We start from the raw sequence: 16,974 nt of genomic DNA, 5'->3' as shown, positions 1-16,974 counted from the left end.
TTCATCTCCCCACCGTGCAGGTTCCACAACGAGCAGTTTGCTGTACGGGCTCTATCACGTATCCACCTTGCTGTCCATCAGTCTGGTGTGGTCAGTGTTTTAAGTTACGGACACATGAATTTAAAGGGTTTTATTAGTCTCAAGTGGACAGTGCCTTTAATATTGTTCCTTTCCAAAACCAAACCCAGTGCCACTGAGTTGATTCCGACTCATAGCCACCCTATAGGACAGAGCAAAACTGCCCCACAGAGTTTCCAAGGAGCACCTGGCAGATTCGAACTGCCGACCCTTTGGTTAGCAACCGTAGCACTTAACCACTACGCTACTAGGGTTTCCATTGTTCCTTTAGAGTACTTTTATTTTGAATATTTACAAACGTATTGAAATACAATGTACATACAGAAAACTTCACATATCCTAAGTATACACCTCAAAGTGACCCTACCCTGTTAGATATAACAGGAAACATGTTTGAACACGAATCTGGGTCCAAGTTTCTGATTATTCTCCTGGATAGATTCATTAAGGGGGGAAATAGCGAGGTTAGAGAATATTAACTTGTAGAGCGCTAATCTTTCCGTATCAGTTTCCAGAAAAATTAAGCCAGTTCATCCCATTACCAGTGGTGCATGAGAGGGTCTGAGTCAGTGTTCTTCCAGCATTACTGTTTTAAAGATGGTTGCTAATTTGGTAAAGGACAGCTGTGCACTGTCTCATTTCCAGAAGTGCTTGGTCTAAAAGAAGCCCCTATAATGTTAGCCCCTTTGTGCTGTTTGTGACCGTGACGTACTCCAGAGCCTTTGCCCTTTGTGATTGGGGCTTTGGTCTCATCAGTTGGGGTGAGGCCTTTATACAAAAAACTTAACAGCTCATCATAATTTTCGAACACTTTTTCTGTTTTTTTTTTGATTGTTTGAGCCTTTTTTGACATGTTTTGTGTTTTTATGTATCCATTGTTTCCCATCAGTGGTGTTCATTTTTTGTATTTTTATTACCCTATTAGGTGCTACTGTACATTTATTAGATTATTTCAGAAATATTTCTTTGTTCTTTTATGAACAATAATTGAGTTTCCTTTCTTATTTCCAGAGATTTTCACTTTACTTTATAAAGAAGGTATTTTAGACTCTGTCGCTAAAGGGCAACCATTTTAGTTTTTAGAGAAAATAAACGTGTTTTTAGAAAATATGCTTTTCCCAAGGAATTACACATGTGAAAGGATGCCTTGTCGTTTTTCCTGTGGCTTTCCTGGCTTTGTTCTCTCCCAGGGAAATGACTGGATGTTGTCTTACAATACTGATCTTTGTTTGTGTGATCTTTTCCAGCTGAGTTGCCCTTACTTGATTTGATGAAGTTGTATGAAGGTGCCTTCTTGCCAAATTTTCAGTGGCCCCAACCCAAACCCGACAGTGAAGAGACAAGCGAAGAAGAAGGTATGTTTCTAGATCTTTAAAGACTTCAGTCTTTCAGAGACCAAAATGCTTTCTGTGGAAGGAGGCTTAAAATGAGACTTTTAAAATTACCTTCATTTTCGTTTGATGAAAGAAGAAATTGCACATGTATTTAATATATGATTTTATATTGAATAGTTTTATTAAATTCTGTGCTTTTTGTTTACTAAACTTGGTATAATTTTCAGAGCACTTAATCAAGTTGTGAAGAACGTAGAAATATTTTTCTCCAGTTTTACAGGAGTCGTCGTTTTATGGCCCTAGATTTTTATTGCGTTTATCCATACTGGGCTGTTGGATAACGTGCCAGTTTTGAGGAGCTTCGTTTACGTTTCTTAACCGTTCCAGATGCACACACAGGACACACTTACAATGGCTGGTGAAAAGCAAACCAGTGTCCACCTCTTCCTTGTTCTCATTCAGACAGTTCTTGTTATTAGAAATACATGCATATGGGGGGTGGGGTTGGGCAGGTGAGTGGGGGTCCTGGAGCGGTTCTTGGAGCAGTGGGTAGCCATCCAGACCCTTTCCTGGTCAAGACCTGCACGAGAGAGACCGTCCTCTTCTGTGCCTGCCTGTGCTGCAGAGACGGCTTTAAGTTTTCCTTTCTTGCTGATGGGGGGAGATCATGAAGTCCTCAGGTACCTATAAATCTTCTCCTAGTCTGAGTTCCTGATGGCTGTGGGATACCTTTCAATTAATTGCCAGGTTATTTGGGGGCAAATTAGACTTGAGGGCTTTCCAGAATAGCGCTGTATTTGATGGTTGCATGAGTCCCTGTGCGTTTGTCCAGCTGGCATTGGCAGGTGTATGCAGGTTGAGAACGCACAAAGGATGACTGCCCAGATCTGTATGTGAAGTATTTGGGTTTGCTGAAGTTTTTTTTCTGTTTTCCCTTTGACGGTGAGTTGCCCCAGCAGCCCCCGCTTCTGTTCACTGCATTGTTTTTTGTAGATGTGGAAGACAGCCCGAGAGACCGGGAGAGCCGGAAGGATCTGGTCCTCATAGATTCCCTGTTCATCATGGACCAGTTTAAGGCTGCAGAGAGGATGAGCATCGGAAAGCCAAACACAAAAGACATCGCGGAAGTGACCGCCGTGGCCGAGGCCATCCTACCTAAGGGCAGTGCTCGGATCACCACCTCGGTGAGGCCCTGGGCTATCTTTGCTCCTTACTTTTTCTTTAATTGTGGTGAAAATCACATGACATAAAATTAACCATTTTAAAGTGTATGATTGAGTGGCATTTAGTACGTTCATTCTCAGCGATGTGCCGCCATCACCATTGTCTAGTTCCAAACATTTTCATCACCATGAAAGGGGCCCCTGTACCCATTTGCAGTCACTCCCCACCCTCTGTTCCCCCTGGCAACCACGAGGCTGCTTTCTGTCTCTGTGGCTTTATCTTTTTGGACACTTCATATGAATAGAATCCTGTAACATGTAGACTTCCGTGACTGGCTTCTTTTACTGAGCGTAATATCTTCGAGGTTCCTCCACGTTGTAGCACGTATCAGTATTTCATTCTCTTGTGGTTGAATAGTATCCATTGTGTGGGTAGACCACATTTGTTTACTCATCAGTTGATGGACAGTTGGGTTGTTTCCACCTTTTAGCTGTTGGGAATAGTGCTGCTACCGATATTTGTGTACAAGTGTTCCTTCGCACCATCTGTCTTCGGTGTTTTTGTGTATGTACCTAGGAGTGGATTTGCTGGGTTCTATGGTAATTCTGTGTGTAACTTCTTGAGGAACTGCCACACTGTTTGCCACGGCCGCTGAACCGTCTTGCATTCCCACCAACAGCGTACGAGGGCTCTGATCGCTCCGCATCCTTTCCGATGCTAATTGTTTTTCTGTTTTTAAATCACCATCATCACCACCCTAGGGGGTGTGAAGTGGTGTCTCATTGTGATTTTAGACATTGGGTGTATTTCTAAGTCATGAGGAAGGGTTTTCATACTGTCAGATAAGCTCTTTTTCCCTAACTATGAGGGTTTTTGGGAAACAAATTACTGACCTTTCCCTATTTTTGGTGACTCACTTTGAGGCTCCCTCCTGGGTTTGTCCTATAACCGATGGGATTTCATTGTTGAGAAAGCATCGTAAAGCTCTTTAAAAAGGAAGTCCCTGCTTGGGGTGTGTGATTGCAGGTGAAGTATAACACCCCATCTCTGTTGTATGGGGTGCTCCGAGACTACCAGAAGATTGGGTTGGACTGGCTGGCCAAGCTCTACAGGAAGAGGCTCAACGGCATCCTGGCTGATGAGGCAGGGCTCGGCAAGACCGTGCAGGTGATCGCCTTCTTTGCTCACCTCGCCTGTAACGAAGGTAGGAGCTGTCGATTGTTGACCAGTGCGTGTCAGCTAACACTCACCAATAGGCGTATGTGTCTGACAACTTTGCTCCTGTGGTCTGGTCCAGGGCCTGAGCAGAGCTCAGGAAGCGCTTGCTGTATGAGTGAGGAAGCACTAGCTCAGGGTTAGCATTGGATTAATTTGCCGTTATTCAGAATCTGACATAAGTACACAAGGTCCAGCAGGCCCGCGGCCACACCGGTGACCTGTGGAGCCACGCTGTTGTGTGAGCAGACGGCAGAGCGCAGGCAGCAGCCTCCGTGCTTTCCCTGGGCTGGCGTGAGTCAGCGTAGCCCAGGCCTGCTCGTACCCGCCCCTCATCTCAGCGCTGGGGCCCCGCTCACGCCTGCCCCGCCTCCTGCCGGGCTTCCTTCTCCCGGGCGGGCGGTGTACTCAGGCTGCTTTGGGGCACGAGGCCACGGGTGCCCGTTTGGCCTCCCCACTCCAGCCCGGCACAAATTTGGTGGCCCTGGGGCTCCATATCACAGCACAGCTGCAAAACTGGAAAAGTTTACCACTTTACCCAGAGTGCTATTTATCATTCAAGGAAATTTTTGTTCAGAAAGTTCTGATAAACTCACACAAAGTAAGAACTGCTTACAAAGTCGTCATTTTATTTTTCCGCCGTCTCCTGTGGTGACCGCCTTTGACAGCAACGTGCGTGCATCCTCTCAGCCTGCTCCCCGACTTAGAGACGTCTCCACATACAAGGCACGCGTGGAGCACCGTGCTTAGTCTTATTTTTCCATCGTGTGTCTCCCTGGGCCACAGGCACACCTCCTGGGCTTGCTGTGTGCTCCCTACCAAGGATGTCATACCTGTTAAAGAGCCCATTGTCCATTTATGTTTTTTCTCTGAATTTTCTGTTCGTGTCCTGTGTTCATTTTTCTCCTGAGTCCTTTTTTAAGAATTTGTAGCGACACTTTGCGTATTAGCAGTGATGGGTAGCTGTGTGGATTGCAGATACTTCCCCAAGTCTGCCCTTTCTTTTAGCCTGTTTACGTTTCATTTATAGTACAGAAGTTGAAAATTACTATGTGTGTATTAGTCTAATAATTTTAAAAAGTTCTTACATTTCAGAAGGATGGAGTTGAGAGTGGTTATTTGGGATGGTTTGGGTGTGTTCATAGTATGTGTCTCCCTGGATGGTGAGCCCTGTAGACAGCTGTCTAGATCACCGGCTGGTTTTGGCGGTATTACAGTAGTAACTATCTGTCCCACCCTAATATTTGCTGTAGTTGTGCATAACTTCACTGGGCACATGCTGATGAGGCTTCTGCGGGCCAGCTCCTTGACTCGACAGATAGTATCATTACACTGGAGAATCCCGTGTCCTTTTCCTTGCAGGTAATTGGGGCCCCCATCTCGTTGTTGTAAGAAGTTGTAATATACTCAAGTGGGAGCTTGAGCTGAAGCGTTGGTGCCCTGGGCTAAAGACCCTCCTGTATGTCGGGAGCCACAGGGAACTCAGAGCCAAGAGACAGGTACTTTTTTTTTTTCCTGAACGATATAAGATATTGTGTTCTTTTTTTTTATTATTATTGTACTTTAGATGAAGGTTTACAGAAGAAACTAACTTCTCATTGAACAGTTAGTGCACATATTGTTATGTGACTTTGGTTAACAATCCCACCATATGTCAACAGTCTCCCTTCTCGACCTTGGGTTCCCTGTTACCAGCTTTCCTGTCCCCTTCTGCCTTCTAGTCCTTGCCTCTGGGCTGGTGTGTCCCTTTAGTCTCATTTTGTTTTATGGGCCTGCCTAGTCTTTGGCTGAAGGGTGAACCTCAGGAGTGACTTCAGTACTGAGCTAAAAGGGTGTCTGGGGTCCATACTCTCAGGGTTTCTACAGTCTCTGTCAGACCAGTAAGTCTGGTCTTCTTTTGTGAGTTAGAATTCTGTTCAACGTTTTTCTCCACCTCTGTCCGGGACTCTCTATTGTGATTCCTGTCAGAGCAGTCAGTGGTGGTAGCCGGGCATCCAGCTAGCTGTGCCGGACTCAGTCTGGTGGAGACCATAGGTGATAGGTACTTTTTAAAACAAAACTGAAAAGAAAGCCATCTCACTTTTTACGGAAGGCAGTCTCAAAATGACAAGACGTGTCTGTTAACATACTTAATAGAAATTGCTTGCTTGTGAGATACCCTCCAAGCTGTTTCTTGATTCTAAGGGATGGATAGACCACCCACAAGGAGGGCCACGCCAGCAGGTGGCCAGGTTGCACGCAGGGCTCGCTCACTTCCCAGGAGCAAGGGACTCTCCTTCCAGAACTGGAACGTTCCCTGGAGTGCTGCTGTCCTCCTCAGCTGCAGGCCTCTTGACGGCCACCACCCTCAGAGGAGATCTGGGGTGTCCACATTCTGGATTATAACTCAAGCCCCATGTGGTCCACCAGAGCTGTCAGACGCGGTGCGGCTTCGAGACAGCACCGTTGGCTTGAATAGGCCTGTGAGTGGACTGCTGAGTCCGACTTTTCTTATGATGTCATCTGTGTAGAAATGTTTAGGGATAAAGTGAATGTATATTGACCAAACTCTTCATTGATAAAATTGGGTGTATCATTGGACTTTATTGTGTTGTACTTACTGAAAAAGTGAGTACTTTGGGATGTGTTTTCTTTAGCACCTCTAGTTACTAATTTGTTTTAAAAAAGTTTAGAGCGCAGTCAGTTGCAACATAGATATAATCACATTTCCTGTCATCCTTCAAGTACATTTGCTTCTCGCTTGGGTTATATGGAGCCTTGGTGGCACAGTGGTTCAGAGCTTGGCTGTTAACCACAAGATCAGCAGTTTGAATCCACCAGCTGCTCCTTGGAAACGCTGTGGGGCAGCTCTCCTCGGTCCTCCAGGGTCACTGTGAGTCGGAATTGACCCGACAGCAACAGATCTGTTCTTTTTTGGTTTTGGATTATACACCGTAGAAGTTAGTTCTGCTTGAGGAAGCTTGGTGAGAATCTCTGTCTTCCAGATAACATTGCGAATGCCTCTGGAGCTGCGTTACCAGTTTGTCAACAAAAGTGCTTTAGGCACCTGGAGGAAAATACAATTCAGTTGTAAACTCAGCCGTTTTCTGTGTGGTAGAAAGCAAGTTATTAAGAAAAATGACTGAAATACTCTAGATGGGAACCGATTATTTCAGTGTTGAAAATTTTCAGACATGATCTTAAGTGTTTCTGTTCTGTGAAGTAAAGGGTTAGGAGGACTGTTGAAACCTTGTTCTCCGCCCACAGGAGTGGACAGAGCCCCACAGCTTCAATATCTGCATCACATCCTACAAGCGGTTCTTCAGGGGCTACCACTCCTTTGCCAAGGTGCGGTGGAGGTGCCTGGTCATCGACGAGATGCAGCAGGTGAAGAACATGACCGACAGGCACTGGGGAGCCGTCTTCAACCTGCACAGGTTTGTACACCCACAGGGCCGCCCACCAGAGCCCCCTGCTTTTGTCCTTCAGTGTCGTTGACATGCAGGCGTGGGGCGAAGAGGTTTAGGGTTGTCTTCCAATTGTAGACTCACCGCTCACCTTTGTTTGAACGTGTAGGGCTGAGGGGACCCCAGAGCTGTCGCCCCTCGGTCCATTTCCTCAGCTCCGTTGAACCCTGTTCCCCTGTTCCCTTCCCTAAACGTCTCCGTAAAACAAGTCTGCAGCCAGCCGTGCTCACCAGCTTCGGAATTCAGTGCTGTTTCTCCCGTCTCGTTTGTAGTCAGCAGCGCTTGCTTCTGATAGACGCACCTTTGCACAACACCTTCCTGGAGCTGTGGACCATGGTGCACTTCCTCATTCCGGGGGTCTCCAGACCGTACCGGAACTTCCCTCTGAAAGCCCCCAACGATGAGAACCAGGACTACTACCACAAGGTGGTCATCCGCTTACATCGGGTACGTGGTCGGATGACCTCAGCTAGTTAAAGGTACGCACCACCTGCTGCCGAGCGTAGCACTGGCATCTGGAGAGAAGACAGTGGTGGTGTTGTGTTTCCAGGTGACCCAGCCGTTCATTTTGAGGAGAACTAAGAGAGATGTGGAAAAGCAGCTGACCAAGAAGTATGAGCACGTGTTGAAGTGCCGCCTCTCCAGCCGACAGAAGGCCCTGTACGAGGACGTCATCCTGCAGCCTAGGTGCGTGTACGGATGCCAGGGGTGCTCTGCTTAGCCCTGTGTTGACGCCGTGGCAGTGGTGAGGGTGGCTCTCTGTGAGGGTCTGGGCGCTGGGCAGGGCAATGAGCAGATGCAGCAGGTCCCTCTGCTTGTCCTGCACCTTCTGCCCTGTGCCCTCAGAGTCCTGCTGCTCACTGCGGTCAGTGGGGCAGCCTGGCATCTGTCCCCGCACCCTTTGCTCTCTGGGTCAGCCTCGCAGTGTTTCCAAGTGTAGGCTGCCTTAGAGTGCGTCTTCTGATGCACTGGCTCCCCTCACGGCCCCCAGAGGCCGGGATGTAGGCCAGCCACGCTTGCAGGCAGGCAGCCAGGTGGATGACTGCCCCAGCGGGTCACTGGCCTGGCTTGCAGGCACCACCTCCCGCTCTCCTCTTGCCAGGCCACTCCCGGCAGACCCGAGCAGAGCGCGCCCCCCTTGACCTTTCCTGCTGCTGGCTGGCACCTGCTTTGGTTCTTTCCTTGAGGCTCTCCATTTTCCTGAGTTTAGATGGAAAAACACCAAAAATTGAATTAAAGTTTTGAAAGTTGTTACGTACATTTGGATTCGGTAATTGCACTCCTCTGTGTTCAGTGTGTAGTGGTGCCATCCAGTGTCCCTGCCAGCTGCTGTCCTGAATCTGCAGTGCTCTGCAGTGGCCCCGGGTCTGCAGTCTGGACAGCTTGACTCTCCTTGGCTCCTGAGGTCTCACTCTGGTGGGAAGGAACCTGGCGACCCCAGAGAAACAGGACCTCACAAGCGATGCCGAGGCGACAGTGTGTGTGTGTGCATTATACAGAGGGAGCCAGGCCACGTGTGACTCCTACCCTCCTATGATGGGCCAGGGACTGGGTGCTGTCTGTGCCTCTCTTCTCCCCATAAGCCAGGGCCTCTGTGAGGATGACAGGTTTACATACAGGAAGTTCCCAGGATAGTGCCCGCACACAGACCTTCAGAAGGTTTTGCTGTGGCTGCCTGCATGTCGTGCTGGTTCATCTTGGGGAGTCGTAGGGCTGGATGAATGTGTGAAGTGCGCACCCCTGTCCACCTGCAGGCCCATCCCACCACTCTGCAGTCAGCCCTGGTCATTCAGTCAGGTGTAGGGGCAGCTGGCCACCTCAGAACCCCAGTGTGTCCTTCCTTCCCAGTCACCACAGGCGCTCTGTGCGTGGACAGGAAGAACTGTGCAGTGTTGTGCTTGCGTGCCAGCCAGAGTGTCCAGTAGGATGTTGGAATTATCCTTGACCGCTCTGGTCAGGTACTGATGTCAGCGTATGGGGAGGTCTCAGCTAAAGGAGTTGCAGCTGCCGTGTGTAGAGCTAGTTCTGCAGCTGGTCTGTGGGGCGAGCAGCGCCCATGTCTGCTCCCTCGTTCTGCCGCCCTGGCGTCACATCTCTGTGAAGGGCCACGGGTGAACCAGCGAATGTGTACGGCCCTCGTGGGGACCTGTGCCGACGTCATTCACCGGATCCAGAGAAAGCCTACTTGTCGTTATGTTTCTGGAATGAGAAGGATGGGCAGTGAAGGGTCCGTGTGGTAAAATGCATGCTCAGGTTGGAATGTTCCGTGTGTTTTCTTAACCGTGCAGCACTCAGGAGGCCCTGAAGAGCGGGCACTTTGTCAGCGTCCTCAACGTCCTTGTGAAGCTCCAGCGGATCTGCAATCACCCGGGGCTCATTGAGCCCCGGCGGCCCGACTCCTCGTACGTCGCGGGTTCTCTGCAGCACTGGTCCGCCTCTCTGGCTCTGAAGGCACTGGAGAGAGACCTTTGGAAGGTAAGTTGAAAATTCAGAAGGCAGGTCACTGAGCTCTTTCCCAGGCGCATCGTAGGCGTGGCGTGTCGTGGAAATGGTTTCCTGACAAGGTTTGTCCTCTGTTTTGAAATTGCCTGATCCCAGACAGTATTTAGCAGAATGTGTGATGTGCTTGCCTCTAAGGTTAGAGACAGATCGTCTCGGGGGTATTGGAGGAGAGATGTTACAGAGTAGCTCACTTGGTGCGTGTTGTTTAACAGCTTTGCTGAGGTAAGTCACGTACCATACAGTTCACTCTCTGAAAGAGTGCAGTTGAGTCTGCTCTTAGAGTCCTGGAGCCATCTCATTATCTAAGAGCATTTTCATGACCCCTAAAAGAAGCCCCATACTCATTCACGATTCCCCACACCCCCAGCCCTTGGCAAGCACTGATGTGCTTTTTCTCTGTGGATTTGTTTGTCCTGGACATTTTCTGTGAAAGGGGTCATGTAATATGTGGTCTTTTTGTAACTGGCTTATTTTCCTCAGCGTGTTTTCAAGGTTTACATGTTGTAACACGTATCAGGATTGACTTCTTTTTTATAGCTGAATAGTATTCCATTGTCTGGATGGGCCACATTCTGTCTGTCAGTTGGTGAACATTTGGGTAGTTTCTGCCTTGGCTGTCACAAATAGTGCTGCTGTGAGCACATATACAAGTCTGCGTGTGGACATGTTTTCATTTCTCGGGCGAACATGCAGGAGTGGGATTGCTGGTCGGATGATGGCTCGTGTCTGCCGCTTTGAGGGACAGCCGGCCTGTTTTCTACAGCACGCACTGTTTGCATTCCTACTCCCCCTTTATGGGGTCGTCTGTCATTGACCCTCTGTCCTGCTGGGTGTGTGTTGAGCCGTCATGGTCTCAGGCGTGGTCCCAGGGGAAGCACTGGTGTGTGGCAGTGGGATTACTGTCCCAGCTGGTGTGTGGCAGTGGAACCACTGTCCCAGCAGGTGTGCGCTGAGCCATCTGTTATGGCCTGGGCATAGTCCCTGGTGTTGGGCTGAGTCCTGTGTCCATGACTGCGTCCTCCCTGCCACGTGTGTCCATCTGTCACTGGGACTCTGGCGGGCTGCCATCATCGCCCTGGAGCAGGCTGGGCATGGATCCTGGGTGCCTGCGATGAGCCCACGTCAGCCTCTGCTCACACCAGCCCACTTGGCTCTCCCCAGCTCACCTCCTTGTTCTGTTGTCTGTCATGCTGTTCAGGCTGGTATCTTCTAGTCTCTTCCCTCTGCCTGCTGCTAAATCCTCCCCATGCCCACCATCTCTGGGGAGAGCCACATGCCGTTACTGCCCATCTTAGAGAGCCCGGCCCCCTGCCCAGCTCCCTGCAGGGCCTGTGCTGGGCGAGGCTTTCCCATCAGGACTGTCTCGTGGTTCTCAGTCATGTGCTCTTCCTACCACATGTAGCAAGAATTTTTTTTTCCCTTTTTTCCTTAGGAAGCAGACCTCTCTGTGTTTGATCTTATCGGGTTAGAGAATCACCTCACTCGCCATGAGGCAGAATTGCTGTCAAAGAAAAAGGTGACACGGAAGCTTCTTGAAGAGATCTTCACCTCGCCCCCACCATCAGCCAGACCCGTTGCAGTAAAGCTGAAACCGAGCAGGTATGTGGCTTGTTGAATCTAAAACATAAGCTCTTCCTGCCTCTCCACCCTGACTCCGTTGTTGGACTGCTGCTGTGTAAAGCCGCCCTCACCGCTCTTTCTGCCAGTCCTCAATCAGCTCAGGGCAGGCAGGGGCTGTGGCTCCCAAGGGTGGCGGGAGTCGAGGCCCCTGACTGAAAGACAGTGTGTAAGGCCCCCGGCAGTGGACCTCTCACACATAGGAGGCCTGGGCTATGTGTGGGTTTCCCATAAGGACCCAGGGCTGCAAGTGGTGGAAGGAAGACGCTCACTGGGATGGATATCTACTTCTGGAACTTTCCTGATGGCCCTTGGTTATGTGAGATCTGCTACTTAGAGAGTGCGCTTGGCACACAGCACCTCCCTGAGCCAGCCGAGCAGCTGCGCGTGTGCCTTCTTGATCAGGATGTCGGTGTCTTTAGCCAAGCCTCGGGGTTTGGGAGGGGTGCCTGGGAAGGGGCCGGGGGTCTCCCCTGGGCCTGGATAGCCCACAGAGTGGAACTCGGCCTGGTGCCTGGGCAACAGAGTTTTCCCAGAAGATGCCCAGATGGCAAGTACAGAGGGGAATCTGGGGCTCGACTGGCTTCACTGTGGTGCTTACAAACCATCAGTGGCTTTGCAGGTACCACAGAGCTGGTGGGACAGAAAACATGAGCTGATGAAACCACAACACAAATGAGTCAGGAGGGGCCCACCCCAGTGAGCTGGCAGCCAGGGGTGGAATATGTGCAACCCTGTGCTGGGGTTTTTAAGCCACAGAGAATAGAGAAAGTGGGCAATTTAGAGCTGCAGCCTGAGGGTGAGTGTAGGCTGGGGAGCAGTATGAACCATTTGTGCCTGGGAACCACTCTCGCACACTCTCTCGGGGGAGCTGAGTCCTGTGGCACACACCTGGGGCAGGGCTATAATCTTCTCCCCGTTCCTTGTTTAGGCTGTGCTCCTGGTGCCCCTGCCCACGGCTGCCCTGTACACTGTGAGGGCTGGCCACCCATGCCCCAGTGTCTCATGACTCTATGTGTCTCCCTGCCCGGACCGTGGGCATCTAGGTTGTTTCAGCCTGTGCAGTATGGCCAGAAGCCCGAGGGCCGCACTGTGGCCTTCCCCAGCACCCATCCGCCCCGGACGGCGACACCTGCCGTGGCCCCTGCCGCACCTCAGGGCCAAGTCCGAGGACGGCCACCCATTGCCACCTTCTCTGCGAATCCGGATGCAAAAGGTACGCACACACGGCCTGCTGGCTGGCAGTGGCCCAGCTGTCTACAGGGCAGCACTGCACTCTGGCCCCTCGGCGTGGGCAGTGTGCTCGCCCTCCAGGCCGAAGGGCCACAGACATCCTCAGGTGGGGTGTAGACCCTTTTTCCTTAAACTAGATTTTTCTCCTGTACAAAAATGTCACTTAGCTGGAGAACTGTTTATCTGGTGATGAAGTGGACATTGACAAAACGTTTTCTTTTGCGTGGGTAGATGGCTGTTAGGGGCGCTTGAACGCTTCTGAAAGCATGTTCTCACTGGGCTTTGTACCATCATTTCACCTAGCTCGATTGTTACTTTGAACCAGGGATACGATTAAATGGCAATAAAGGTAATAGAGATACTGTTAACTTCCAAACAAGGGGTTGTCAGTATTATTTCCGTTAGGCCTTTCTAAGATAGAAATAAGAGTTCAGAACTGCCTTGTTGCAAAATTCCCTGTAGAGATAAGAACGGAAGCTCTGTTTATGCTACTGGGTATGTGTTTAGGAGAGCATTTCTAATTGACATGAATGCTCACTCGATGGGGCGACTTCAGTACTTCTTTATTTGCACCGAAAGACGTACTGATTGGCTCCAAGTGAAAATAACCGACAAAGGTATAAAATTACATCTCTCTCACCGCGTGAGGAGTACTGGGCCTTTTCTTCTTAAGAGAGGGCTCCTCAGTAGAGAAACAGTATGAGAGAATGTTCTTTTTATTTCTTTGAAATTCGGGTTTAAATATTGCATTTTGTCAAGAACCTTTAACAGCTTTGCGCAAACACACCTTATTGATTGCAGCGGCGGCCGCACAGTGTCAGCCACCTCAGGCCTCCTCCAGTGCTCCGAGACACCAGCCCGCCACGACCTTCACCTCCGCAGCTAGCGCAGCCCATCCTGCCAGCCTGCGGGGCCCGGCCTCGGCCCCGGCCCCTGGCCCGTCCCCGTCCCCGGCCCCCGCGCACACCGCCCCGCAGAGTGCTCTGCCCCCGAGGCTGGTGCTGACCGCCCAGGCCCAGGCTCGGTTGCCGAGTAAGTGGCCTCACCTTCCCAGGTCTCTGCCCTCTGACCCAGAGGAGTTGTTCCGTGAACACTGGCGTGAGTGAGGGGCCTTTGCTGTCCACTCCTTGTCTCTCCCTGGCCTGTGCTGGGTGCTGCCTGCAGCAGCTGCAGCCAGTGAAGGCAGGCGCGGCCTCGCAGGTCAGCGTCCCAGCCCTTCTTTACCTGTCCTTCTCTCTCCTCACTCCCACGTGCTCCCTCTGCTGTCCTCATGCCGTCCTGCACTGCTGAGTGCGGCTGACGGTGCTCACACTGACGTTAGTGCAGCCTCTGTCCCCTCAGTGGCCGGCTACCCTGGGGAAGCGAGGTCTCCTAAATGGAGGCTTCTGCTCACTCTGCCCCAAAGCCCCTAGTTCTTCTAGTCTCTCACTTAATACCAAATTTAAACATGGAATGAGCTACTGCTCAACTGAGAAATTTTGTAACTTTAATAACTAAACCACACCAGTCTTAATAATTTTTTATTTTTTAATGGCACAACTTTTTACTGTGGCCACTGCGATTAGCGTGCCCCTGAGTCATTCTGCCATGGAAGGTTCCTGAACGTCACATCTTAGGATTGTGTCGTTTCTTAGATGCCACCTCAGGGACGTTGGTTCTTGGTGTTGAGGCCTTTCTGGAAAGAGAAGAGTGAAGCAGTGGCAGGAGGAGATGCTGGTGTCAAACCCATTTTCTCTTGTGACAGGTCTCTCTTCCACTGCCAGTGGTTAGAGGAAGTGCCCCGTTGGTTTTCCCAAGGAAGGAAAAAGCCCTTGCATATCTCACGTTTTCTAGGTCTAGTCATGTCTCCCTGGGACGAGAGTCGTGTGGCTGTGCCAAGGGGGCTCTGATTGGATTAGGGGCCTGTGTACTGTGGGCAGGACTGCTTTTCATCCTGGCCTGTCTTCACTTGCTGTACGCTGAGGGGGACCAGCAGGAGACCCATGTTGATATGGCGAATCACGGTGCTGCCTTTTTCAATTCCCTCCCTGTTCATAGGTATCTGTGGGCAGAGAGCTTCAGACCAGCATTTCCTAGTCTTCTACTAACTCTTCTCCTTACAGTTTCACTAATAATTTTGGCACGGGTTCTCTGGGGAGGAACATTTAGGCTCGAAAGTCACCCACGGGGAACGAGCCTCATCAGCCTGGTGCTCAGCTGTTGCCCAGGGTTTTCCTCTGAGAAAGGCTGCAGCTGAAATCTCCTCAAAAGGTTGTCCTAGCCAGGGTGAGGCTTCACAACAAACACTATAGATCACATCCTACCGTTGGATGTACGCCAGTGAGAAATTGTATTTTAAAGTTGCATCTGTGTGTTTGTTTGTACATCTAAATACGTTCCCAAGTTTCAAAAGGCTCTGGTACAGCAGAAGATAGTTGCCTGTCTGCGTAGTCTGTAGAGATACAATCTCACTTGCCTCTGTGAGCTCAGTTGTGAGCTCAAAATTTTTCACGTTTAGAAAATTCTCTGAAATTCAGGTGTATGGGAGTTTCCGAGAGTATTACAGATACAAATAGATTTCTGCTATTTTTGGTGTTTGCTGCTTTTCTTATTGTTTGGGGAGAAAAGTTAAGTGTTCCTAAATAGCTCGTTAACAGTATTAACATCTGATATCCAGAACCCCTACGGGTTAGGGGTAAACAAGTTGACCATTAGGCTCTGATGTTAATTCCTAATTGCTTTCTCTTTTCTGTGGAAACAGTTTTGTTTTTTTTTTTTTTTAAGTGGTAGAAAGCAGTCTGGGTGCATGTCTCGGTGACACTGGAGCCCACTGTAGACGGTCACCCTGCACGACAGGTGGCCGCAGCATAGCAGGCTCCCCGCTGCTCGCAGCACGTTTTTAATTCCCCTCGCCCTCTGCGTCTCCACAGGCGGAGAGGTGGTGAAAATCGCTCAGCTGGCGTCCATAGCAGGGACGCAGAACCGAGTCACGCAGCCCGAGACACCCGTGACGCTGCAGTTCCAGGGCAATAAGTTCACCTTGTCACACAGCCAGCTCCGGCAACTCACGGCGGGCCAGCCCCTGCAGCTGCAAGGTGAGAAGTAAGCTGCCGTGACGCCCACCGTGATGGCAGGAGAAAACCCGCCGGCAGCGCACTGCCTGTGGAGATCCCAGCCTGCTGCGTCAGTCCTGGCTGAAGCCCTGGACCTGCCACGCAGGGCGGGTCGCTTGGCCGCTCAGCCCCAGGCCTCAGGCTGTCCATGTGCATACGGTGCTGGTAATTCTTACTGAAAGGGACGGTTGAGATGGTAGACCGAACCGCTGGGTTGTGTGGTACCTGAAGAACCTTAAGTAAATAATGGCTGTTTTTGTTATGCATCCGTTTGAAAAGAGACTCCTCTTTTTAAATTAAAATAAGGAGATTTCTAATTTTAGTGTGAGATGAATTGTCCTAAGATGTCAAAGGATTAACACTTCACGTAGGAGAACTTGGTCTCTGTCATGCGTGGACTATAACTCTCACCCCTGGACCTTTGAGAGCGGTGCCCATTACTCGTCCCTGTTCCCTAGAGAGCAGGAGTCAGAGGTTTGTCCAGTGACCACACAGCCCCAGCCCCTCTGCCTCTTCAGCCTCTCCTCTGCTAGGTCAGGACTTGCCTGCCGTGGGGAGCCCCCCTGAGGGGTGGCAGTGGCCGTGCCAGGGGAAACGCTCTGTGTCAGCGCCCTGGGGAGTCCTGTGGTAGCTGGGCCGCGCAAGGCCCTCAGGACACCTGCAGGAGAACCCTTTGCCATGTGGGCTCCGTAGCTCCCCACTGTTTGACCACAGGGAGGGCCCTCTTTCTGTCTCTAGCAGATGCTGTTTTCCTGGAGCACACCTGGGGCACAGCCTCCAGAGTCGCTGAAAGAGTAGAAAATGAGCAGCTCCTGAAAACCAGGGGCATTTGGGTCAAAACATTTTTTTAGTTTCTTGTCATCCCAGCCCGGCAGGGCCTGATGCCACACTTAACCACCCTGTTGCCGGCATGGCCAGCCACATGGCAGGCTCCGTGCCAAACCCCTGTACTGCCTGCTGAGCAGGGCTCAGGGAGTCAAGGAGCCCAGCACCAGGCCCCATCGACTGTGTTGCTTAAGAGTTTTCCATCCTCACGGACAAGATCTTTTCAGTCCTCTCCCAGGAACTAAACCACAAACTTGTTTTATACTTGAGTGCAGTTGAGTGCTCGTTTTTTGTGTGGTCCATGCCGTGTGGCTGACAGACGCCCTGTGGTGAGTGATGGCTGCGTGGCTTGACTGACGGCCTACAGTGTGACTGATGGCCGAGTGGCTGATGGACTGCCTGTGGTGTGACTGCTGGCTGCGTGGCTGATAGATGGCCTGTGGTATGAATGATGACCGTGTGGCTGAC

General features: G+C 50.7%; 1 protein-coding gene across 12 annotated transcripts in view; it reads left to right on the top strand.

Annotated features, from left to right (window-relative positions):
• The window catches only part of EP400 (E1A binding protein p400), an 86,406-nt gene that overhangs the window by 37,656 nt on the left and 31,776 nt on the right, over positions 1-16,974 (top strand). For 10 of the 12 annotated variants that reach the window (XM_064272012.1, XM_064272009.1, XM_064272011.1 and 7 more), the window contains 12 exons: positions 1,326-1,433; positions 2,406-2,596; positions 3,603-3,780; positions 5,154-5,290; positions 7,038-7,207; positions 7,510-7,684; positions 7,788-7,924; positions 9,526-9,712; positions 11,172-11,338; positions 12,403-12,572; positions 13,391-13,621; positions 15,499-15,663. In XM_064272012.1, coding sequence (XP_064128082.1) covers positions 1,326-1,433; positions 2,406-2,596; positions 3,603-3,780; positions 5,154-5,290; positions 7,038-7,207; positions 7,510-7,684; positions 7,788-7,924; positions 9,526-9,712; positions 11,172-11,338; positions 12,403-12,572; positions 13,391-13,621; positions 15,499-15,663 — 2,016 coding nt within the window. The remainder of the gene's footprint in view (positions 1-1,325; positions 1,434-2,405; positions 2,597-3,602; positions 3,781-5,153; positions 5,291-7,037; positions 7,208-7,509; positions 7,685-7,787; positions 7,925-9,525; positions 9,713-11,171; positions 11,339-12,402; positions 12,573-13,390; positions 13,622-15,498; positions 15,664-16,974) is intronic. The other 2 variants (XM_064272014.1, XM_064272013.1) reach the window with 1 other exon arrangement.

Source organism: Loxodonta africana, chromosome 19 (assembly GCF_030014295.1).
Source record: "Loxodonta africana isolate mLoxAfr1 chromosome 19, mLoxAfr1.hap2, whole genome shotgun sequence".
Classification (NCBI taxonomy): domain Eukaryota; kingdom Metazoa; phylum Chordata; class Mammalia; order Proboscidea; family Elephantidae; genus Loxodonta; species Loxodonta africana.
Note: the sequence above shows the minus strand (reverse complement) of the source record. Positions and strands in the feature narration are given on the sequence as shown.